The sequence below is a fragment of the Capra hircus genome, chromosome 17 (assembly GCF_001704415.2).
Source record: "Capra hircus breed San Clemente chromosome 17, ASM170441v1, whole genome shotgun sequence".
Classification (NCBI taxonomy): Eukaryota; Metazoa; Chordata; class Mammalia; order Artiodactyla; family Bovidae; genus Capra; species Capra hircus.
In genome coordinates, this window is record NC_030824.1 from 9,300,253 (window position 1) to 9,326,961 (window position 26,709).

Here is a 26,709-nt window from a genome sequence, read left to right on the forward strand (position 1 = left end):
TTCCCTTCTTCAGGGGATCTTCCAGACCCAAGAATCGAACCAGGGTCTCCTGTACTGCAGGCGGATTTTTTTACCGAGAACTTATTAAACAGACCAGGCCTAGTTCTAAACATTTTACATATTTAATCGTCCTTATAATCCTAAGAAGAAAATACAGTTACTATTCTCTTTTTACAGAAATCAAGGATGGAGGCTCAGAGAAATCAACTTTCCTAAGGTTCAGTTCAGTCGCTCAGTCGTGTCCGACTCTTTGCGACCCCAACCTCTTTCCTAAGGTTACACAGCAGTAAGCGGAACAACTATTTGAGGAATGAAATGAATGAAATTCGACTTCACAGCGCAGGGATGGAAATTGACGCTGTGGGAGCACATAGAATCAATTCACGCGACTGCGTGTAACTTTGAGCACACAACGCACGGTTTAACGCCAAGATCTAAAGGAGAATGAGAAGGTCCTTTGGGAACAGCGCGGCGGAGGCTCCACAGAGCCACTGAACTGCCATGACCAGCCTCAGCGCAGAATGGAAGCAGGAAGTAGCGGCGGGCGTCGCGTGGGAGTGACGTCACGGAGGAGCCGGCGGGGAAGGGCGGGGGAGGAGGAGGAGGAGGAGGAGGAGCGAACCGGGCTTGGGGGGCGGCTGCACAGTCTCCGGGCTCCTCAGGCCTTGAGGGGGGTCTGCGCGCGGCCGGCTGGCTCTGCCCGCCCCCCCCACGTCCGGTCCGGAGCGGGCCTCCCTCGGGCCAGCCCGATGTGACCGGGCCCAGTGGAGCCTGAGTAAGGAGCCGGTTCGTCGCGGAGCCGGAGGGCGGGAGGAACATGACATCGCGGAGGTGAGGAGCCCCGAGGGCCTAGCCCGGGCCTCGGCCCGGCCCCCGCCGCTTTCAGTCAGCTCCGCCCGGGAGGGGGCGGCCCGGCTGGGCTTCGGACTCCCGCCCGGGGTCGCGGGGCAGGCTCCGTTCCAGCCCCCTAAGCCCTCCAGGGCCCCGGGGCCCGGCCCTAGCGCGCCCCCAACCCCTCGGGTCCTCATTCATTTCCTGCCTCCGCGGAGTTCCGGCTCCCGCAGCCCTGGGGATGCCCGTCAGGACGGGGACAGGTAGAGCCGCCCGGGGAACCGCGGACGCTAGCGGCCCGGCTCGGCGCGCCGCATTCCTGACCCATTGCCTCATGAGAATTGCCTCATGGTGATTCCGAAATAACCCCGCTCACTTAGGGGAGGCTCCTCGGCCCGGGACGCGGGAGGGGAGAGGAGAGAGTTGCGCGAGGCCAGGCCGATAGTCGAGCCTTTTTGGGTCACTCTGCGTTTTGTGCGCATTTGGGGGCTTTACTCAGGGTCCTTGACCACTTTGTATGCCTCTTTGCATCTTCTTCCCCCCCACCCCCCCTCACGTGCCAGAAATGGAAAAACTGACTATATCTGCAGCTATTAGAAGTATTTCCTTCCTCTGCGATCTTCGCTTTGGGAGGTGGGAGGGAAGGGATCGTATCTCTAGTTATTTTAATCCTTCACCACAACCTTAAAAGTCAGGTAACATTAATTACCTCCGTTTTACGGATGTGGAAACTGAGGCTCAGAAGAAACATACTGGTAAATGACAGGGTTTGAACCTAGAAGTCAGAAGGAAGATGAGTGAGTTAATGAGATCCTTGGAAAGTAGTATAGCAGACTATACTACTAATTGCTAACATTTATTTAGCTCTTACCGTATGCCAAACACATTTAGTCCTTATAACCCTATCAGGTAGGTACTGTTATCCCGCTCTAAAGAGAGTAAATGAATTTCAGAAGTTAAGCAACTTGCCTAGTAGTTCTAGTGCTAGTGTTGGTCGCTCAGTCGTGTCCGACTCTTGCCTAAGGTCACTCAATCAGTAAGTGGTGGAGACAGAACCCCACTGTTAATTGCTATTATAACTATTGCCAATCATTTGTAAGCCTTAATTTTGTTGTTAAATATTAGTATGATCGATTGTTTTCAGATAATGATCCTGCTATTGTATTGTCATTCTGTATAGAATTCACACTGTCTTAGACATTTGGAAAACTGTTTCAAGCTGTTGGGGTTATTGACTGAGAAACTTCAAAACATTAGGAATGTCTTCTCAGAAATACACCTGCACATTATTCATTGATGGGATGAAAAGAGTGAAAGGAGAAAACTGAAAACTCAAGCAGTGAGTGATTTGGGCAGGTCTTCTGGCAAGTGCTTACAGATCTGGGTAATATATAATTGCATTTCAGCAGAACAGGGTATAGCCTCAAATGTTCTAATTCTTTAGAGAGCATTTAAATAAAACAGTTTTCTATTCTTTAATCTGTCAAATAGTCATTGAGCTTTTTGTTCCTTGTGTCTGCTTTTCCAGACAAGTAAGGATCTGCTTCTTTTAGGAGACAAAAAGTCTGGGGACTGGGGGTGGGGTAGGGGCTGGGTAGTAATAGACCCTACATTGTTTAACTTGTTAATTTAGAAGCCAGGAAGTGTGAGAAGAGCCAAAGCAGCAAGTGGTAAAGATGACAGTTTGAAATGAAGTAATTCCTCCTCTCCTCCTCCAGCCCTCCCATACTTGTTATGGAAGAGAAATATGTGCCCCCTAAGAAGTCAGATTATGATTGTAATGCACACACACACACACAAATGATTGTAATGCACGACTTCCCAGGTGGCTCAGTGGTTAAGAATTCACCTGCCAATGCAGAAGACTCAGATTGGATCCCTGGGTGGAGAAGATTCCTTGGAGAAGGAAATGGCAACCCTGTCCAGTATTCTTGCCTGGGAAATCCTATGGACAGAGGAGCCTGGCTGTCTGCAGTCCATGGAGTTGCAAAAGAGTCAGAGATGATTTAGCAACTAAATAACAACAACAATGCACACAATTGGGGATTATTTATTATTAGTTTTCAGATCATAGGTCTTTTATTATTTTTAAACCAGCTTTATTGAGGTATAAGTGACATGCCACAAATTCCATATATTTAAGCATGCAGTTTGATAAGTTTCCACACATGTATACACTCAAGAAACCAGCAATACAATCAAGATAATGAATATATCCGTCACTCCTGTGATGGCTCCTGGAACCCTTTATAATCCCTTCCTTGTTGCCAGGCAGACACTCTTCTGCTTTCTGTCACTATATGTTAGTTTGCATTTCCTAGGATTTTATACAAGTGGACTTCTGTGTGTGGCTTCTTATGCTCAGCAAAATTATATTGAGGTTCATCTATGTTGTTGTGTATGGCAAATAGTTCCTTTTTATTGATCAGTGATATTCCACTGTATGCCTGTACCACCCTTCATTTTTCCATCCAGTTGTTGGTAGATATTTGGGTTGTTTCAGAGTTTGAAGTCAGGTGAAGTCGCTCAGTCGTGTCCAACTCTTTGCGACCCCATGGACTGTAGCCTACTACGCTCCTCTGTCCATGGGATTTTCCAGGGAAGAGTACTGGAGTGGGTTGCCATTTCCTTCTCCTGAATGCCCGTGTTCGTGTATTTATATGGATGTATACTTTCATTCCTCTCTGATAAATCCTTATCAGTGGTATGGCCGAATCACATAGCAGATGTGTATATATATATTTAGGAGATATAATTTTTTAAATTTTTTATTGGTGTGCGGTTGATTTACAATCTTTTTTACTTTAAAAAATTATTTATTTTTTAATTGAAGGATAATTGCTTTACAGAATTTTGTTGTTTTCTGTCAAACCTCAATATGAATCAGCCATAGGTATACATATGTCCCCTCCCTCTGGAACCTTCCTCCCATCTCCCTCCCCATCCCACCCCTCTAGGTTGATACAGAGCCCCTGTTTGAGCACATGTATATTTAATTTTTTCAGAAACTACCAAACTTTTTCAGAATGTTCCCACTGGCAGTGTATTAAGAATTGTAGTTTCTCCGCATCTTGGTCAACACTTGGTGTGGTCAGTTTTTAAATTTCAGTCATGTAAAGGTGTGTCATTGTAGTTTTTTCCTATATCAGTACTTTTTAATTTAATTTACTTATTTAATATTTTAATAGAGGTATAATTGACATGTAACATTATATTAGTTTCAGGTGTACAGCATACTGATTTGATATTTATTTATTGTAATTTTAATTTGTATTTTCCCTGGTGACTAATAATGTTGATCATTTTTTTCATGTGTTTGTTTGCCATCTGTATCTCTTCTTTGGTGGCACATCTATTGATTAAATATTTTCCTTTTTAAAGTTTATGTGTAAAAAATAAAATTTACTTGTTTGTTTTCTTATTGAAATTTGAGAGCTTTTTTATTCTGGATACAAGTCTTTGATCAGAATTGCAAGCATTTTCTTTTAGTCTGTACCTTGTCTTTTCATTTTTTTAAACAGTGTCTTAAACAGAGGGTTTTCATTTTGATGAAGTCAAAATTATCAGTTAAAAAAAGTGGATCATGCTTTTGGTGTTATTCCTAAGAAATCTTTGCTTAATCTAAGTCTCAAATGTTTTCTCCAAGTTTTATAGTTTTAGGTTTGTGATCGACTTTGAGTTAACTTTTGTGTGTGGTATGGGCTATGGATATATCTTCTCTTTTTTACATATGAGTGTTCAGTTGTTCTGGCACCACTTGTTGAAAAGACTGTCCATCTTTACTGAACTCGCACCTTTTTTGAAGATCAGTGGTCCGTTTGTACATGGGTCTATTTCTGGACTCTCTTCTGTTCTATTGATCTATTTGTCTTTATGCCAATACTGCAGGATCTTGATCACTGTAGCTTTATGACAAGTCTTGAAATCGGATAGCGTCTTCAGTCTTCAAACTGTTCTTTTTCAAATGACGTTTAACCTCAGAATTCATACATTCACCAAGTAGTTACTGAACCAGGTAGGATGAGGCAATAAAGTAGGCAAAGATTGCTGTTCTCATGACTGAGAGAGAACGAGAACAAACCCATGAATAAATAAGACTATTTCAGGTAGCAGTAACTTCTGGGAGGGCGAAGAAAGCAAATGTGGAGAATGTGGTTAGTTTTGGTAATGGATTTAGGAAGAGTCTCTGAGGAGGTGATCATAGGAGCTGACGCCTCAGTGACGAATATCCTGAATTTTGTGTAGCTTAATTATCAAACTAATCTTTTTTGGTCCATGGGTTTAGAGTCTCTATGCGTTCAGTAATTAAAATGTCATATTCAGTATGCTGATGCCTCTCAGCATCACAGGTAGGGAAAGGAAGTCATGAGCAATTAAATGACAAGCTCCACCCCATCCCCACCCCGCCTCTGCCATGGGCTTCCCTGGTGGCTAGGCAGTGAAGTATCTGCCTGCCAAAGTAGGAGACGCAGATTGGATCCCTGGGTTGGGAAGATCCTCTGGAGAAGGAAAGGGCAACCCACTGCAGTATGCTTGCCTGGGAAATCCTATGGACAGAGGAGCCTGGCAGTCCACGGGGGCGCAAAAAGTCAGACATGGCTTAGCCATTAAACAGCAACCACCCCAGGTAATAGAGTGATGGCAGTTCTTTGTTTAGATTTTGAGATTGCTTGGCTGCTCTACTCTGCCTCACCCAGCTGACCGAACAGGTTATATCCTTCAGCATCTGGTACATCTTTGGCGTTTGCTTTTGTTCCTCTGGGAGAGACTGTCCGATGACTTGTACTGAGAGGGGCAGAAAATTTAGCTTGTTCTCTAACTCTAGGCTTTTGGTTTATCTGTTGGAGGTCAAGTACATTTTGTCCCAGGCTCTCCCTGGTGGCCATGTTTGTTTATCTCCTGTGGGAGTCAGTAAACTTGCCTTACTGAAAAATAACAGCTCTTTGTCTTTCCAGTTGAAACTGGTTGTCTTTGCTAACGTCCTGTCCAGAACTCGGGTGTTTGTCCAGAGCTGCTCAAATGCAAGGCCCACTGCTTAGATTACTTACCCCTCTTGCATGTGGTCAATATGGTGACTGTTAGAGAGTCACTTGGGTGTTTGTCCAGAGCTGCTCAAATGCAAGGCCCACTGTTAAGATTACTTACCCCTCTTGCACGTGGTCAATGTGGTGACTGTTAGAGAGTCACACGAGATCTGGAAAAGCAGAGCCAACCCTTGTTTGTAATTGTTACTAGTGGGCTTTGGTGTACTTTGTTAGGCCGCAGCAGAACAATAGAAGACACTGTGCTTATTCCTTTTTCCCTTTGGGAAACACAAACAGCACTTGCCCTCCAATGCTGCCCTTTTTAAGGAAGGGGAAGACAAATACTGATGTTTGGTAGGTTCTGTGGCAGTTGTGGACTGCAGCCAAGGGTTTGAGACCACCCCCCTCGCCCCACCGAAATGGATTCAGACACCCTAAAATTGCAGCCCATTTCACTACTGAGTTTTGGAGGGTGATGTACATTTAGCAAACTCTTGGCGGTGCTGCAATATGAAAGACACAGTTCATGTTTTCAAGTAGCATTGGCTTTAGAGGGAGACAGACTTGTAGGCCAACATCGAATGAGTCTGATGAAAGTAGGACCAAACTGAAACTGAAATTTGTCAGTATAGAGCGTGCTGTTTAGAATACACACATGCTTGTATACTGATGTACACGTTCACACACACTGTTCACACACACACATATAAACATATGTCTGTTTATATACACATACCTATACCCACATGCAATATGTTTATTTTAAAAATAGTAGACTATAGATCCAAGCCTTTGTCATTCCACTGACCCACTCTAATGGAACCTTGACTTATTCATTCACGAATGTGGGATTTAACTTAGTTATTAGGGGATTACTACGTATGGGGGGCACTGTACTAGGCGTTGAGTGTCCAGGTTTTAAGGAAACAGCGAGTGTGAAAGTGCTGAGGTGGGGAGTTCTCAGAGTGCTTGAAGGACAGACAGGAGCACGTGGTAGAGCTGACACTGGGGCTGTAGGTGGGGACTAGACCACGCAGGGATTATTAAGGTCCTCAGCATCACGTGGACTACAGAGAAGAGTTTGGATTGTATTATAAGAGCAGCTCAAACCCATAGAAGGATGTGATGGGGAGTGGCATGAGCTGATCTATTTAAAAATATCCCTCTAGCTGCTCTGAAGGGAGGGTTGTAAGAGGCTCGAGTAGACCCTGGGAGAGGAGACAAACGAGACTTTGAACAGGGTAGAAGCCATTTGTGGAAAGATTTTTGGAGGCAGTTTCCAATGCCTTGTCATCAGAGCAGAGATGCTGACCAATGAAATTCTGTGAAAAGATAACGATCGGTTAAGCCATAGCTCTATACTACCATTGAAAAACTGCCTTAACTTTTTTTCTAACCTCTGTTACCTAGAATCCTTTTCCCTATCGACTACCCCTCTCTCATGACTCATCCTTTTCACCATAGAAAATTAGCATTTAATTGGAAAAAAGGAACATTCTTGTAATCTGCAGAAAGTACCACTCTAAGCTTTCTCCCCAAGGACAAAGAATCATTTTTTCGGAGCAGCGGGTAAGAAAACCATACCCAGTATTACTTTATATTTAGGCAAGAAACTGAAATTAGACTTTGAATCCCTAGTTTAAACTCCTTTCTTAGCATAGCAGCCTTGAGAATAAGTTCCTGAAATTAACAGCCTGCTCGACTGTTTCCCCACGTCACTGGGGGGAAGGGGACGCATGGATAAAATAATCAGCATCATTGTTTTTTCTTTTTGGTTCATCAGCATTTTCTTTTTTAAACTCATTTGACATAAAGAAGAGCCTGGTCTCAGTGAGCTAGGGCTTTGTAGAATCTGTGTTCAGTAATGAGAGATTTACATTTTTGGTATGATTTCCCGGCAAGTAGTTTGGGTTAGTAAACTCTCCTGGAGGTGGGGGATTCTGTCTTTCCTTTCTTCAAGCCCACTCAGCACAGGGCTGATTTGTTTCACACATTGATTGAAGGCTCTTTTTTCCACAGGTGTTGGGATTGTGTGAGTGTTACGTGTTTTCAGCTCTTTCTGCGAGATGGGTGGTCCCCACCTGGGCCATTCTTCCCACTGAGAATCTTAATAAATAATAGTGCCACAGATTAAGAGAACAAACTTATCAGGAGGAAGGATGGGGAAAGGGATAGTTAGGGTGTTTGAGATGGACATGTACACACCGTTATATTTAAAGTGGATAACCAACAAAGGCCTCCTGGCGCAGCGCAGGGAACCCTGCACAGTGTTACGTGGCAGCCTAGACGGGAGGGGAGCTTGGGGCAGAATGGACGCATGTACAGGTATGGCTTAGTTCCTTTGCTGTCCACCTGAAACCATCACAACATTGTTAATTGGCTATACCCAATATAAAATTAAAAAAAAGTTAAAAAAAAAATAGTGCCAGAGGATGACCAGTTAGAAGGGGTTGTCAAGCGCCTGCAGGTTTGTGAGAGTTACAGTGTACAAGCGAACGCTCATATTCCCTGGTGGCCCAGTGGTTAAGACTCTGTACTTCCACTGCAGGGGTCACTGGTTTGATCCCTGGTCAGGGAACTAAGATCCAGCATGCCTTGTGGCAAGACATTGAGAAAAAATAAAGAAGAGAACTCTCTTCCTCTCTTCTGCATGTGATTTTTTCCCCTGTGCCCTACCTCTCTGGCTTTTCTCCTCCCTGGTTTTTCTTCATTCCCCAAAATTAACTCAGGCATCTGTCCTTCACCAAGTGCCTACGGTAGACGTTAGGCAGACTGAAATTTATCTGTTTCTTCTCATCTTTTATGGACCTACCTTGTTGATAAACCCAAATGCCCTTTTCCCCTCCTTTAAGGTGACATAGATACATTTACATGATTTGGGGAGACTAACCTCTGCTGTTTGAATTCACATGAAGCAGAAGATGGGGGCAGGATTTAGAGATGTGTGGCCTCGGTACCTACTATTACAAGTGTTTCTGTCATCCTTGAGGCTGGCTCTATAATCTAATATTAAACCTATTAACTTCACGATTCTTTGGCTTCCCTCGTGGCTCAGTGGTAAAGAACTCGCCTACCAGCGCAAGAGATGTAAGGGACATAGGTTCAGCCCCTGGGTTGGGAAGATCACCTGGAGAAAGACATGGCAACCCACTCTGGTATTGCCTGGAGAATCTCCATGGACAGAGGAGCCTGGTGGGCTACAGTCCATAGGGTCGCACAGAGTCAGACACGACTGAAGCGACTTAGCACACGCATATCCTCTACCCTCCCTCACTAAGATCTCAGGGATTGAATGAACTCTTAACTGCTGTGTTGCTGCTGCTGCTGTGTCGCTTCAGTTGTGTCCGACTCTGTGCGACCCCATAGACGGCAGCCCACTAGGCTCCCCTGTCCCTGGGATTCTCCAGGCAAGAACACTGGAGTGGGTTGCCATTTCCTTCTCCAAGGCATGAAAGTGAAAAGTGAAAGTGAAGTTGCTCAGTCATGTCCGACCCTCAGCGACCCCATGGACTGCAGCTACCAGGTTCCTCTGTCTATGGGATTTGCCAGGCAACAGTACTGGAGTGGGGTGCCATTGCTCTGTGTTAGAGGTGAGCATTTTGCAAATCACAAAACTGCTAGTCATTGAACTACAAATATTAAATATGCAATTGGGAAAAAGTTTCTGGTAACTACGAAGAACTTTTTGAAAAGCATAGCTCAGGAAGGAGAGTTTACAATATATCAAAACTCAAGTGGGTGGATTATGTTGTAGAACTTTCAATTTCTAATTATACACCGTTCGAAATAACATGGGGACAGCCCCTGAGCCCTGAAGTTCAGTTTTTGCAAAGACAGTGTAAAATAAATGATTCATACGTCAAAATGGGCCGTGTGAAACTGACGTAATTATGTAAAAGAAGAATCTATCTGTATATCTTCCACCAAAAATAGTAATGATAACAACAGCGATAACCAGTGTTTGTTAAGCCCTTACTCTAACCTTTGTGCTAAATGCTGGTTACTGAGTTTCCCCGGTAAACATTACTCTCCTCTGTTCCCTCTTAATAACATGATAGGCATAATTAGAACTTGGCAATGAAGCAATAATAGTTTGTTTAATAAAGGGGTAAAGAGACCACTTGCTTTTTCTCCTGTGCCAGTCTGTCTGATGAGTGTCCGTGGTGGTTACCTAGCCCTACCTTCAGCAGTCACTTTTATAATGTGTCTCAGCCTCAGCAGGATACTCTACATAAATGTTGTGTTTTTAAAATATACGAAGGTGGGAACACATGGTTATGAATGAGGACCATCTAGACTCAGAGTCTTGCTCCAGAAATTTTTAGAAATAAATAACAGTGTAAAGACTAAAATTTTAATTTCTGGAGTCTACATTGTATGCTGGCCCCATGGAAAACAGTCAGTAAATGTGGCCACAGGTTTAGAAAAGCATGTACTTATTGTTTATTTTTATTTTTGGCTGCTGGGTCTTTGTTGCTGTGTGTGGGCTTTCTCTAGTGGTGGAGAGGGGTGGCCGCTCTCCAGACGCGGTGCGCGGGCTTCCCGCTGTGGTGGCTTCCTTGTTTCGGAGCACGGGCCCTAGGATGCGTGGGCTTAGTTGCCTGCATGGCATGTGGGACCTTCCTGGATCAGAGATCGAACCCGTGTCCCTTACATTGCAAGGCGGATTCTTAACCACTGGACCACCAGGGAAGTCCCGTGGCCGCAGTTTTAACCAGCCATAATAAATAATAGCCAGTAAATTATTTTTTCCTTGCTGTCAGAGCTAGTTCATAATTGAGGAGAAAAAAATGTATGTAATAATATGACCATGGAGAAGTCTTTTCTGTTTTATAATTTGCAACTTTTAATTTAAATCTGAAATATTTTTAGGGGAGAGAGACTCAAAAGGGAGGGGATATATATATATATATATTATATATATATATAAATAATTATGGCTTCCTTGGTGACTCAGACAGTAAAGAATCCACCTGCAATGCAGGAGATCCGGGTTCAATCCCTGGGTCAGGAATATCCCCTGGAGAAGGAAACGGCAACCCACTATAGTATTCTTGCCTCAGAAATCTCACGGACAGAGGAGCCTGGTGGGCTACAGTCCATGAGGTTTTGAAGAGTTGGACGTGACTGAGTGACTAACGCTTTTCATGACTTGATTTGTGTTATTGTACCTCAGGAAAAAAGCACAACATTATAAAGCAATTTTCTACCAATTAAGAAATATGATTAGTGGTAAACATATAATTATGCCTTCTCTGTCTTCATACTCTTTCCTGATGTAAATTCTCATCTCTGTCTTATTTACTTTCTTCTTCCAGTCACCCCGTCTTTTTAGTACCTATTGTGAAGGGTCCTGTTAAAATCTATGCCTTTATTGTAGGTATTTTATTCTGACCTAAAACAGAATTCCTAGTTCCCAAGGTGAAAGTCCTTAGAGTTTTTTCTGTGCTAAGCATTTTATGTGTTATTAATTTACTTCAAGCTCACAACAGCTTGCTGTGAGTTAAGGTTTTCTAAACATAGCAAGAAACCCAGAAGCCATAAAGGAACCAGCTGATAAATTTAATCATGCCAAGATGCATTTCTTTGGGGGCAAAAAAATTAACCACAAGTGAGTAAAAAAGGAAAAATGCTAAGACAAATGTTGTCACACATATAATAAAGTATCATTTTTCTGGTTCTATCAAGAGCCCCTTTAAATGAGTAAGAAAAAAAATCCAATAGAAAATGAACAATGGCAAGCTGACAACTCACAGAAAAGGAAAAAAAAAATGGTCTGAAAACATGAAAAATTGCTCAGTCTCACACAGAAATGCAAAGTAGAATGGTACCATTTTCCATGACTCAGATGAAAAAGTTTGGTAATATATGTAGTATTGGCAAAACTGGGAGAAAACAGGGACTTTCACACTCATTTCATGGGAGTTGAAACTGTTACCTTCTTTTGAGTGCAGTTTGACAGATTTGTCAGAGTTAAAAAAACACTCTTGTCAAAACAGTTTTGTTTCTAAAATTTTAATTTATAAGCATACTTGTAAACGTGTATTAAGATAATTATAAAGGGTATGATATTCTGCATTATTTGTATTAACAAAAATCTAGGAATAATATAAATGTCCTTTAATAGGGATTAAATTATGAATAGTACATTCTTATAATGGAATAATGTATAGCCATTAAAAAGAATAGAAAGATCATATAGAAGGATCTTTGTGTTGTAGTAAGTGAAAAAATCGGGGTGTGGATCAGGATTCCATTTGTGTGTGTGTTTCACATAGCCTGGCATGGACTATGCACCTGTGCACACATAGGTAAGTGTGTGTGTGTGTGTGTGTGTGTGTGTGTGTCTATGTATGCATGAGACGTTTCTCAGTGTTACAGGAAACTTGCTAACTGTAGTTACTTTTGACGAATACAGCTGGGAGTCTATGGAACCTTGGCCGTTTTTCTCTGAATTTCATGCCTATCTGTGCTGTTTTAATACATAAATTTTAAAAGGTTTTAGAAAGTTTTAAGCGTGTGTGCTCAGCAGGATCCTAGAGGGCATCGACTCTATACAAAATTAGAGCCGCCTAAAGTAGCTGGCTGAGATAAGGAAAGATGAAACAGGAATGAAAAACAGGATAACCAAATAAAAAGATTTTGCTAGAAGCAGTAAACAATGCTCTTGAGGCAGCCCTCCCTGTGGTGAGGTTGAGGGCAAACCCGAGAAATTCTTCTAAGAACCTGTTTTTGAAAAACAAAGAGGAGGTAACAGTGGTGGAACAGCAAGGGAGCAGGCCTCCCGTAGGTGGTGGGGCCCAGGCGGGGTGGCCAGCTGAGTGGAGCAACCGCTGGGCTTGCAGCACGCGTCCGCAGAGGGAGACAAAGTGGCTTCCCTTCATTCACTTCAGCAACCTGAGAACTGTAGGGTTAAGGAGTTTTCAAATACTGTGATATAACCATCGTTATAATTTAAAAATAATTAGAATCTTCTTTGAATCAGGAGCAAGGTATCTGCCTTCCATATCACTGAAGTAGCTGTCTTTATCTGGTATAGATATCAGTGTTATACTTGCTTCATGAGAGGAAGTGGTGCATTTTCTTTCCTTTTGCTTCTCTGGAATAAATTACAGAGCATTGGAATGGTATGGTCTTTGAAAGTTTGATAGAATTCCATTTTGAAACCAAACAAAAAGCCTGGTGCTTTTCTGTGGGGCAGTTTTAAAATTGCTCTGTTTTTATATAGAAATTGGTTTGCCTGCATTTTCTCTCGAATGGACCAGTTTTGGCAGTCTGTATTTCCTTAGAAAATTATTCACTTTATCTGGATTTTCTAATTTATTTGCACACCAGTTTGCGAAGTAGCTTCTTAAAAAATTCTCCTTCTTCTGTTTCAGTGGTTATGGTTGTTTCCCCCTTGTCATTTCTTATTTTGTGTATTTGTGATTTTTTTTTCTTGTTTTTGTACTCCTGAATAAGTTAACTAGTGGTTTGTCTATTTTGCTATTTTTAAGAAGCAAGATTTTTATTAATTACATCTGCTACCTTTTTGTTTTCTTTGATTTTTGCTTTTAGCTTTATAAAATATGTTTCCTTCCTTGTGGTATACTTTGGCCATTTTTTGGGGGTGGGGGTGGGACTTTATTGTTTATTTTTTTATTATTGTTAGTGTTTGTGTAGGGAATTTCCCACTGACCACTCCATTAGTTGTATGCTATAAATATCGATACATAGTGTTTTTGTGGCCATTATTTTTTACAAATTGTGTAATTTGAGCTTATATTTCCCCCTTTACCTAACAGTTGTTTAATGGAAGGTTTTAAAATTTCCGGGTAGAAGGGCCTTTCAGTTTTTTGCTTATGATAGTAGAATTCGGTTTTATTGCTTTATTATAGTGTACTTGGTAATACTTTTTTCTCTTAATATATATATATTATTGAAATATAGTTGACTTACAGTGCTTCAGGTGCACAGCAAGGTGATTCATTTACGTGTATACACATGTACTCTTTTTAAGATTCTTTTCCATTATAGGTTATTATAAGATACGGACTGTAGTTCCCTGTGCTATACAGTAAACTTTTGTTGTTTGTTGCATGAAATCTAGCTTTCTGTTCATACTACATCAAACAAGTGGAATCAAAATGTCATAAATTTTTTAGCTAGGCAAAAATATATATATAAGTTTTCTAACATATTATACATGTATATATAGACAGGTAATATGTGTATAATACATATATGGCTATATATGAAAAAATGGAAAACAGAGACTAAATAAAATGGGAGCACTGAATATGAAATAGATGAAGTGAAACAAGCTAGATAAAAAGTAAAAGATAATCGTATAGTCCAGTTGCTCTGCAACATGGCTGCTCATTAGAAACACATCTGCAGAAAAAAAGTAATACCTGGGCATTTGTATTTTTCAAAAAATTCTAAGATAATTCTGATGTGCATCTGGATTTTAAAAAGTGATCACAGGTTTTTCTGTTAAATGGTAGTTTTGCTGATACAGAATTCTCTAATTTTCTGTAGACCAATCATGATACAATGGTATTAAGTTGTAATACTTCTACTTTATAGGAGTTACTGTTTTCTTTTCTTTGTGACCTAATATATCTGATCAGTTTTTATGAAAATTCTCTGGGCACCAGGGAAGAATATGTGACTGTTATCAAGGTGTGGAATTCAACATATGCACAATGTATCTACCATATTGTTCACGTTGTTTAGATTTTCTATCTCTCACCTATTTTCTTAGTCTGTTTTCTTTTGTATTGGATGTGGACTATTAAAATCTTCTGTTATTAGTGTGTTTCTTTGCATCTCCTATAGTTTTTGCCCCATAAAGGTGATTGTACATAAATATTCATAGATTTGTTGTTTGTTAATTTTTTTTAATAGATAGCAACCTCATCTACATTTATTGTTATGATTGATAGGTTTGGTATCAATTCTATCATAATATTTTATACTTACAGTTGACCCTTGAACAACACAAGGTTGAGTTGCACAGGTCTACTTAAACATAGATTTCCCTCAATAAGTATGTGCTACAGTACAATACAGTCTGCAGCTGGTTGAGATCATGTGGTTGGAAGCAGAACAGTGGGTATGGAGGGCTGTGTATAAAGTTAAATATGGATTTTCAACTGTGTAAGGATCAGTGCCTCTAACCCCCAAGTTTTTCACGGGTCTTGTGTGTAATAGTGTTTCCTTGCATTGTTTGTCTCAAGATGTGTGTGTGTATAATTTTTTTCTAAGGTGTGTATTTAAAAGTTTTTTGTTGAAAATAGTTTTTTGGAAGGTTTGTGTCTTTTTTTCTTAATTCTAGTACTTAACACCCCTCTGTTTGGTTATTTAACTTTCATTATCAGGCTTATCAGATTTTTTTCATTTCCTTTAAATACCCATCTGTTGCCTATTGCCTATATAGCAGTGGGGCTTCCCTGGTAGCTCAGCTGGTAAAGAATCTGCCTGCAACGCAGGAGACTCTGGTTTGATTCCTGGATTGGGAAGGTCTGCGGGAGAAGGAATAGGCTACCCACTCCAGTATTCTTGCCTGGAGAATTCCATGGACAGAGGAGCCTGGAAGGCTACAGTCCCTGGGGTCACAAAAGAGTTGGACATGACTGAGTGACTTTCACTTTCACTATACAGTGAGGTTTTTATTTTGGCGGTGTTGGGTCTCAGTGGTGGCACTGGGGAATCTTTCCTGGCAACACACAGACTCTTCAGCTGTGGAGATCAAGAGGACTCATGTGGGATCCTAGTTCCCCAACAATGAGGTTTTTATTGTTTCCCCTTTCCCGTTTTCTGGTTGTAGTATTTCTGCTGTGTGACAGTATGTAACTACTGTGCATTAGCCTTCTACTCCCCTTCCCGTCTTTGCTTCAGTTGTCCGTGTACACTTACAGATTATTAAATGCCCACTGTCAGGTATTTTGTCAATGTTGCTTATTACCATTTGCTTAGATGAAGTTTATCCTCTAGGAGATTCATCAGGAAAGACTGATATGTGCAGCATTCCCTTAGTTCTTGTATGTTGAAACTTGTTTTTTTCTATAGCTTTGATAGTTGAAGGATAACTTGGCTGGATATAAAATTCTTGGTTTACACTTTTCTTTCATTGTGTTTTTTAAAAAATTCTTGTTCATTTGTCAACTTGCTGTATATGTTGACTTTGAAAAGTCAGATGCTAGTCTCATTTGTTTCCTGTAGCAAGTTATTTGATTTTCCTGCAGGCACTGAAGATTTTTTTTTCCCCCATTTGTTTTTAAAGTGTAATAGTTTCATTAGAACAAGTGTCAGAGTGATTGTTCTGGGCTAATTTTCCTAAGTACCTGGTGACACTTTTCAGTGTATATGTCCACATCTTATTTATTGTCTCAATTTATTTTTTAAAATTTTAATATATTTATTTAGTTATTTATTTTTGGTTGTGCCGAGTCTTTGTTGCTTTGCAGGCTTTTCACTGGTTGCAGTGAACTGGGGCTATTCTCCAGCTGTGGCTCCTGGACTTCTCATTGTGATGGCTTCTCTTGTTACAGAGCATGCTCTCTAGCACACACAGACTTCAGTAGCTGTGACACGTGGGCTCAGTAGCTGTGGGTTTAGAGCTCAGGCTCAGTAGTTGTGACACATTCCTAGCTGCTCTGCAGCACGTGGGATTTTCCTAGATCGGGGATCACACCCATGTCTCCTGCATTGGCAGGAGGATTCTGTTGCATGTTTTTTTTTTTTTTTCTTGGTTATATGTGTGTTCCCCCACTCAGCTTCAGACTACCACATCAAGTAATATGTTATTTTGTAGCCAAAAGCAAAAGAGATTTGACATTCTAACTGGCTTATATAAGTAGACAAATTGAATGTTAATGTAAGATTTTCACTGTACTTTTTGAAAAGTTATAAGTAACTGGAAACCCTCTGTTATTGCTTTTTGATTCCCTAGGGCTGTGAGGACTCAGGTGGGAACCACAGATCAAAGAAATCAAAGAAAAAAAAAGAGTTTAGTAATCATGCTGTATGCTAAAGTATGGGATGTTGGGATGATAGGTATATATAACTTGAGGTTGAGTTTTCCTGGGGTAAAATTCCATCTTGATTTTTTGACAGGCTCTCAGAGGGAGTAAAAAGCCAACTAATATATACATATTTTTTTCACCTGAGCCCTGTGATTTTTCTCTGGGACAATCAGAGTGATGTTTAGACTTTCCCCCAAATGCTCGGAAGATGCAGTAGGAAAAATTAAAAAGAAAATAAATTTCAGTTAATGTAAATAACAGGAGTGTTGGTAGGCTATGTCTGAATTCTTGCCTTTTCTGATTATTCCTTGTCAGAACAGTCTTACATTTATTATTATGATTGGCAGTAATAATATCTAACCTTAGTGCATAATATAGATGCACTCTCGGATGACTAAGCATCTCGTATTTAGCACATGCCAAATCCAACACCTGAGTTTCCTCTCCCCACCTTTTTCCCTTGTCTTGTACACAGTACCTCCAACCTTCTACTTACCCAGACCTGAAACCCAGGCATCTTTCATACTGTTTTCTCTTTTCCCCATCTCATTTGTTAATAAGGAAATCCTGTTGGCTGCCTTCAGAGTATTCCCAGTTGGACTGTTTATCACTGCTCCTTCTGCCACCTTGGTCCTTGGTACCATCGTCTCTTGCGTGGGTTATCACAGGAGCTTATTTAACTGATCTGTGTGCTTCTGTCCTTGCGTGATAGCTTGAAGGATGATTTTAAAATGTAAGTCAGGGACTTCCCTGATGGTCCAGTGGCCAAGACTCTGCTCCCACTGCAGGGGACCTGGGTTCGATCCCTGGTCAGGGAACTAGATCCCACATGCTGCAACTAAAAATTCTGTGTGCCACAACTAAAGATCCTGCATGTCACAGTGAATGCTGAAGATTCCTGATGCTGCAGCTAAGACCCTGCACAGCCAAATAAATAAATAAATAAATAAAAAGTAAGTTAGATCATGTTGCTCCTCTGCCTAAAAACCTGGTAGTCCTTTCCCATTTCACACAAAAATAAAAGCTGAAGTTTTTACAGTGTCCTCCAAGGCCCTCCCTCATCTGGCTTTTCATTACCTCACTGGCCTCATCTCCTTTCCCTCTGACCCTTGTCTGTTCTGTCCCAAGTTGAACAGGTCAAAAATGGTCTGCCCCTGTGCCCTTTTCTTGTTATTACGTTTGCCTGCTGTGCTCCTGTCTTATATGGCTGCATGTTACTGCCTTGCTTCTTCCAGATCTGATCAGATATTCCCTTATGGCTGAGGCCGTCCCCAGCCACCCTGAATAAATAGCATCCATGTCAGCCCCAGTCCCGTTAACCATGCCCCCAGCCTCACCTGCTGTGCCAGCGGGATGCCAGGTCCCTACAGAAGGGAAGACAGGGAGAAGGCGGTGATCAGAGAGAGGTGAGGAAAGGTTGTGTTGATATTTTTATCTGCTACTCTTCTCATAGGCATTTTAGCGGCAGTGGTGTGGAAAGCAGTGCTTTGTTTTTCATTGCTCTTTTTCTCTCTCTCTCAAGATGGTTTCACCCAAATATCACTGGTGTGGAGGCAGAAAACCTACTGTTGACAAGAGGAGTTGACGGCAGTTTCTTGGCGAGGCCCAGCAAAAGCAACCCTGGCGACTTCACACTTTCCGTTAGGTGAGTCAGAAGAACAAGAGCACATCCTGAGAGCGCCTGCCAGGTGGGAAATGTTAATACCACATTTGGACAACCTGCTACCCTCATTTAGAGTCTGAAGACCTGTCTGCAGCCCTGTGAGTGAGGCCTTGCCAGTGCCCTGGTCCCCAGATCAGGGGTGATTCAGGCCTGCTTGTGGTGTTTCAGGACATGGCCTCCTGCGAGTGAGCGGATTAGGGAGTCAGCAGAAAGGGCCTGAAAGGTGGGCTTTTCTTCTCTCTGGAGGGACCACATAAGGATGAGTTGGAGCAGAGCATAACTTCTTAAATTGAGCCTGATTTGATCCTGGTGTAATCCCACACAAGGCGCAGTCTGGTTCCACTCATCCTGAATTTGGTTCCCTTTCTCTTCTGGTGATTACTGAATGGGGGAAAAAAAAATACTCTTCTTCTTCAAATAGACTCACAGACATAGGAAACAAACTTAAGGTTACCAAAGGGGGAAGTGGTGGTGGTGGGGGTCTGGGATTAACAGATACACACTATATTATATATAAAGTAGGTAACAAAGACCTACTATATAGCTCAGGGAACTGTGCTCAGTATCCTGTAATGTTCTATAAGGGAAAAGAATCTGAAAAAAAAATGTGTACGTAACTGAGCCGCGTTGCTGTACACCTGGAACTAACACAACACTGTGAATCAGCCATACTTTAAGTAAAAAGAGAAAGAAAGAGAAGAGTTTCTTGAGATCCCTTTTCTTTTTCAAGAAATAAAGCATCACTGAGGAAGTTGTGGTGCCGTTTGTTCCCCTGTCCAGTCCCATTCCCCTCGCTCTTTCCTCAGAGGAAACCACCATCAAGAGGCTGGCATATCTCCTTCCTGAATGTGTTTTTATTCTCGTACTGCATTTGTCCTATGTGTGAATGATATGGAGTTGGTTTGTGTGTTTTTAGAATTCATATCCCTGGCTTTATAACGTATGTATTCTGCAACTTCCTTGAAATTTTTTTTTTCTTTAATTCTGTGCTGGGACATATAGATCTAATTATCAATTTTAATGGCTGTATAATACTTGAATGGTGTGAATATACCACAATTTATCCCATCCCCTATTGTTGGACACTAGGTTATCTTTACTATGTTTAAAACTGTTTTGGACAGTATAGCCAGCCCATCCTGTTGCATGTCTCTTTGAGCCCACATGGGAGAGTTTTTTCTTGAAATTGAGTTTCTCTTATATACCTTCTCCTTGCTCTAGCTCATTCCAGGAGCCAGATCCGAACTGCTCTATGAATTTTCTTTTGTTGTTATTATTTTTAAATAAAAAAGTAAGGAAAATGTGCTCTGAGGATTTATCTAGGACCCTTTTGGGACTTGAGAAGTCCCTTTTTGATGGGCATTAGTTTCTCTAGGAGCCCATGTCGTCATTAGCTTTTACTTCTGTTTTGCTCCCAGGAGTGGGCAGAAGCCTTCGTGAGTTTTCAGGCCTTGTCCTAGCACAGACCTCTAACCTGCAGTTGAGTGACATTTGACTTACAAGAGTTTGCATGGAGATTATATATATAATAGTAATGATGATGAGGAGGAGGAAGAGGAGGATGATAGCAAACATTACTGAGGACTTGACACATTCCAGGCCATCTTGCTAAACACCATGTTTCATTTTATTTAATCTCTCCAGTAACCTAAGAATAAATACCACTTTATTAAGTCCTAAGAATAAATACCACTATCTCCAGCTTTGAGGTGAGTAAGCTGAAGCTCAAAGGTCAAGTTAGAAAGCTGGTCTCATACCTAGTAGGCAGCAGAGCCAGGACTACAGAACTGGTGAGGGTTTTTTTTTTTAATGTACTTTTCCTCAGCTTTTTATTCTGAGCAATTTCAGGTCTATCGGAAAGTCAAAAGGTGAATACCGTGAACACCCGCAGTCTCTTTACCTGTTATTATAACATTTCACTGTGTTTGCTCTTTCTTTTTATGAGTGTGTGTGTGTGTGTATACTCCTTCTACCAAACCTTTTGAAAATAAGTTGCAAATGTCAGGATGCTTATTTTTAACCTCTCAATATTGTTAGTTCAGTGTGCATGTCCTATGAACAAGGATATCCTGTATAATTACAGTATCATTAATATTATATATGAGAAATTTTAACATTGATTCAATGTTATCTAACGTACAGTCCCTGTTCAAATTTCTCTCTTCATTTCAATCGTGGCTTTTGAAGCCACCCCATTATGTCACATCAGAAAGCACAGAATATCTGTTTGTCTTATCTTCTGGTGTTTGTTCTCTTGGAGTGTTACTTCTTTTAGGCCCTTGTAGTAGACAGAGCTGGGGAGTAAATATATATTTGAAAGCAAATTTTGAATATATCAACATCAATACATGCATGAATATATATCAAGCCAAGTGTGATAGTTCCAATTCAGCACCAGCTTCTTCACCTCTTCTCATTCCATATTTGCATTTCCGTTCACTTGTAGCGAGAACCCTGTTTTATAGCCGCATCAGTGTATGACCTCATTTGCCCAGTCCTATAGTAGGAAAATAGCTTCAGAATGACTATACCACTATCATTTCTAATTACAAACATTTCTAATTAAGTAAAGTTCATGATTTCCCTGGAGTCTTTTTTGTTCTTAGTCTATACCCCAGTGAGGGTGTACTGTTAGTACTGTTTTCAAAAGCTACAGGAATTAATTTTCTGTGTAGTTATGAACTTACTATGAAGTCAGATTCATTTCTTTCTGTATTCATTTTTGGTTATGCACTCATTTTTTATGTATATGATAAATATGGCTTCTTATATATATAATATAATAGACACTAAGATATGTGTATATGTGTATGCATGACATGTTTATTGTTCTAGTTTTCTGCAGGTGATCTAAACTTTCTGTTATGCGCCCATGCTAGTCAAGGAAGATACCCAGTTTTAATTTTGAGGGAAAAAAATACAGAAAAATACATAAATTCATGTACAATTACCCATGTTGTGTTTATTGCCAGTCATTTTTTTCTTCAAAGTAAAATATAAAGTAAAGCACAGTTTCCTCTTTTTCACCACACTTTCTGCTGTTCTTTTCTTTCCCAGAAATAACTACTTTCTGAGTTTGGTATATTTCTTTCTAGTTCACTTTAAAAAGGGTACATATAATAAATAATGGAACATAAAAATAATAAAATGTAAACATAATTATATGTATGTCTGTGGTCTGTGTCATGAATAATATATGGTATGACTTGTGTACATTCTGAAATTTTCATAAATGGTACATGCTAAGCATATCGTTCTGCATTGTGCTTCTTTGATGCTCTATCATGTATATTTATGTATATATACATTTTTTTTTTTTTTGGCTACACAGCAAGGCTTGCTGATCTTGGTTCCCTGACCAGGTACCGAACCTGGGCCCCAGGAGTTAAAGCACCAAGTCCTAACCACTATACCATCAGGGAATTCCTAATATCGTATTTTTGAGATCCACCTATGTTGCTTTATATTGATCTAGTCCATAACTGAAATATCTGTTTTTGTGTTCTTAAGATTAGAGATAGAAAGCGCATGTGCTAAATTAGAATCAGGTGTAGCTGGAGGCGAGACTTACGTGAAGTAAGTCTTTTTTACATGGAAAAGATTGTTACCACACATTAGAAGTAGATATTGTTGTTAACATTGTAGGGTACTTTCTCATACTTTGTTCCCATTTTGCTTTTTCTTTGGATAAAGATAGTAGTGTTTATATTTAACAGAGGCCTCCGTCGATAATGCTGTAGGGTCAGACTAAAAAATATAGGTTAGTGGCTATCATTTTGGGATTGCCAGACTTCTTGGGTCCACAAAGATGATTTTGAGTAACGAGGTATATTTAGTAGTTCGGAAAACCAAATGGAAAATCATCAGACTGCCTAGGCTAACTAAAATACCAAGTTTTAGAAACTTTCGGCCAGTGTGTTACATCAGTTCAGTGGGTTGACATATTAGCCGTCTCATTTTGGAACCTCTGTCAGTTATATGTCTTTAAAATGATTTTTAAAGATACAGTTATGTATGATATCTTAAAGTGTATAGTGAGACGAGTTTTGACTAGTGTACTTATTAATGTAACCAAAACTCCACAGTCAAAATCTTGACTATTTCTTTCACCCTTGAAAGTCCCTTTGTGCTCCTTTCTAATTTTCCTCCCGCTAAGAGGTCAACAATATTAATATTCTTTTTTCTATCCCCATTGACTAGCTTATTTGACAGTAATATATAAATGAAGTCATACAGTATGTGTCTGACTTCTCCCTCTCTTTTTTTTAAAATTATGAAATGCTTCACGAATTTGCATGTCATCTTTGCGCAGGGGCCATGCTAATCTTTGTACCATTCCAATTTTAGTATATGTGCTGCCAAAGTGAGCAGTGGCTTCTTTGTCATAACCTAATGTTTTAGAGATTGACTTATGTTGTTTGTGTATATCAATGGTTCTGTCTCTCTTTGTAAATTCCTATATGATATTCCATTGTATGAGTATTTTTATACATTTTGGCGATAAACATTTGATCTTTCATTCTTCTGCTACTACAAAGAGGCCGCAGTGAATATTCTTGAGCCAATCTTTTGGTAGCCATGAAGTTTCATTTTTGGAGGGCAAAATTCTTAAGAGCGGGTTTACTGAATTACTGTTTAATTCTAATGATATTCATCTTGATTAATTAGTGATGAGAAAAATGATTGCCCCTTAATATACACAGAACCCTTTGTGTTGAAATGGTTGACTGTGTGGTCATTTTTCACTCAATGCATTTGTTTTAAAAAAGCATAAACTTGTACCTTCTTTGGGTTTGTTTCAGTTAGGTGAAATCTGATAATGAATGTGAGATCCGTATTTACTAGTATAGCTCTTTATTTGTCTCCCCACCCCCCCATCTTTCTAATGGACTATTTTAGAAGAAATGGAGCTGTCACCCACATCAAGATTCAGAACACTGGTGATTACTATGACCTGTACGGAGGAGAGAAATTTGCCACTTTGGCTGAATTGGTCCAGTATTACATGGAACATCATGGGCAATTGAAAGAGAAGAATGGAGATGTCATTGAGCTCAAATATCCTCTCAACTGTGCCGATCCTACCTCTGAAAGGTCAGTTCTGGTTCTGTAACTGTGGAGCCTGTGTCTCTTCCGTGTCATAGGTGTGATGTGAATGCATCATGGGGGTTTGGCTTCTATCTGTTTATTAATCTTAAAATCTTAAAATTCTCATAATCTTAAAAGTTTTACTAAAGTATCAGTGATAGGATCAGTTTACTCTCAGAGTGGCCTTTTTTACAAAAGCTTCAGTCACTATTACTGAGAACTCATAGAAGTCTCAGACAGTTCCTGTATAGATTGTACTTGGTACATGCAATAATTTTAAGATTATTGAATTTGAATGTTCCTGAACTTTGAGAGTTAGGAGAGGAAAACAAACACTAATGGAAACACCAAAACGGTAGTAGTTCCCTGTAGCTCCTGACTAGCTGTTCAGCAGTGCCACCAACAGATGTCAGTTTAAGCTCAGAAGTGGGAAAGCAGAGAACTCAGACGGTTCAGATTGTTCATAAGTTCTTTGATGTTATATCCACGAATGTGGGGGAATGACCTTGCTTAGAGGGAATTGTATTATTTCTGAGATCTTTCCCTTGTTTTGGAACTAAGCTGATGAAAGCTGGGGCTTGATTTATTTGTATTGATTTTATTGGTTTTCTTCTGCATTCTTGGTCCCCTTTCTGACTCAGTACCAAATCAGGGTCTCTTATTTAGGTTTGTATATTTTCCATCTTCAGATAGGTTTCTTCTCTTTATACCTTCATGTCATTGTTATTTTATGCTGATCATTTGTTTGCCAGCCAGATTATTAAGCAAAAGACTGTCAGCCAACTCTCTGCAGTTTATTTCTTAATTTTACTGTCTTTGGCTGAGAGTGGATGAAAAATATCTTGATACATACACCTTCAGTGATGAGTGATTAGCACTACGTGCGGATAATACTTGTTTCCTCACCAAGATCCTGAGGGAAAAAGCCACATTATTAATATGACTATGTTAAGATATTTTCTATAGTAACTTAGAGTAGTATTTTCTCAAAGTCTGACCTCAGACTGCCTACATTAGGACTCTAATGTGCTAGTTAAAAATGCAAATTGCTGGGCCCCATTCTGACTTAGTGTATTAGTATCTCTGATTGTAAGGTATGAGAGTTCACATCGTTAGCCCAATCCTTTGCCTCTACTCCAGGTCTCATGTGCATTAAAATTTGAAATGATAACCCAGCGGATAGTCCAAATACGTGGACAGCAAACTTGGAGGCTCTTGAAGTATAAGTTGAAAATCTGGAAAAGCTTGGAATGTTTGAATTCATTTCTAATGACGATCCCTTTTTTATGGAGTATTTGCATGCCAGAGCAAGGGCAAACATTCACATGATTCTCTGTCACTACTGTAACTCTCTATTATAAATTCTTTAAATGACTGTGATTAAATAGTTGGTCATTTTAGGGTTGGGCAGTGGAGAAATGGCAGACTGCCTTTTTAAAAGATGAGGGATTTAAAAGAAAATAAGGAAGATTGAGGATATTTGTGTTCAAATGACTGTGGGCTCATTTAAGGAATTTAATGGTTACTCATAACATCTTTATCCTTTTTCCTGCATGCTGGGGATGCAGGTTCAGTCTTGAATGGGATGGATCCGTCTCTTGGACGAATGTGTCTATTTTAAATTGTTTTGAGAGATGACTATGGATGGTAGTTTTATAAAAGGATGTTGTGAACTCATTGCAGAACTCAATTGATTGTCATTTAAAAAAAAATTAGGTGGTTTCATGGACACCTCTCTGGGAAAGAAGCAGAAAAATTATTAACTGAAAAAGGAAAACATGGTAGCTTTCTTGTGCGCGAGAGCCAGAGCCACCCTGGAGATTTTGTTCTCTCTGTCCGAACTGGAGATGACAAAGGGGAGAGCAATGATGCCAAGTCTAAAGTGACCCACGTCATGATCCGCTGTCAGGTAAAGCCCCAGCTGAACCGTGAGTCTTCTGAAATGTCATCTTTGGGTGGTTTTTCAATTGGGAGAAGACCAACACCATTTCTTGCAAAGTCAGGTTTTCTTTGTTCATTTAGGCGAGGGCTTCTACACTTTGAGTACCTTGTTAATTATAACTGTTTCATCATTTCATGGCTTTATTATATTACTTATTTCCTGTGTGTCTCTAGCAAGTCACCTTCTGCCCTGTGGTATCTTTTTTTATTTTTTTTTGGATGCACCACGTGGCTTGCAGAATCTTGAACCCTGGTCCTTGGTGGTGAAAGTGTGGAGTGCTGACCACTGGACTGCCAGGGAATTCCCAGCCCCACAGTGTCTCAGTCTACTTGGACGTGGTTGCAGCTGTAATCTGCCTCCGTCTGAATTTCTAAAGCGACGGCCTCGGCTCCTCCCTTGGGTTGGCACAGTATAGCCTGTGACTACATGTGATTTCATATCAGTTAAGACTGGGAGAATTGAACTCACCATTTCTTGTTTTTAATGTGGTGGCTAGACTGAGGAGGTTAGGTTTTTGGTCAACTACATCAAACTTTGTTTTGACATAGGTTTTTTTTTTAAAAGTTTAATTGGAGGCTAATTACTTTACAATATTGTAGTTGTTTTTGCCATACATTCACATGAATCAGCCATGGGTGTACATGTGTTCCCCATCCTGACCCTTCCTCCCACGTCCCTCCCCATCCCATCCCTTAGGGTCATCCCAGTGCACCAGCCCTGAGCACCCTGTCTCATGCATCGAACCTGGACTGGCAATCTATTTCACATATGATAATATACATTGACATAGTTTCTTAAATAGTAACTGTGTATTCACTTATTGCTTTGGTTTTTTAATAAGATTAAAAAAAAACAGCTTTATTGAGATATAATTCACACACCATGAAATTCACTCTTTTTAGGGTGGAAAGTTTGGTGGTTTTTTTTTTTTTTACTATATTTACAAATTATGCAGCCAATAACACTAATTCCAGAATATTCTTATCACCCCGAAAAGAAACTGTGTTCTTTACCAGTCACTCCCTATCTTTCCCCCTCTCCCCAACTCTTGGCAGCCACTAATCTCTTCATTTCAATGGATTTGCCTGTTTGGGGTATTTTATATAGATGGACTCACGTAATATGTGGCCTTTTGTGACAGACTTCTTTTAC

The 26,709-nt window shown here is 40.3% G+C and overlaps 1 protein-coding gene across 3 annotated transcripts in view; it reads left to right on the forward strand.

The window, feature by feature from the left end:
* The window catches only part of PTPN11 (protein tyrosine phosphatase, non-receptor type 11), a 67,788-nt gene continuing 41,661 nt past the window's right edge, over positions 583 to 26,709 (forward strand). Inside the window, exons 1-4 of one of the 3 annotated variants that reach the window (XM_018061157.1) lie at positions 583 to 831; positions 18,387 to 18,509; positions 23,427 to 23,621; positions 25,332 to 25,524. In XM_018061157.1, the coding sequence (XP_017916646.1) occupies positions 818 to 831; positions 18,387 to 18,509; positions 23,427 to 23,621; positions 25,332 to 25,524 (525 nt within the window). In that variant the 5' untranslated portion in view covers positions 583 to 817. The remainder of the gene's footprint in view (positions 832 to 18,386; positions 18,510 to 23,426; positions 23,622 to 25,331; positions 25,525 to 26,709) is intronic. The other 2 variants (XM_018061155.1, XM_018061156.1) reach the window with 2 other exon arrangements.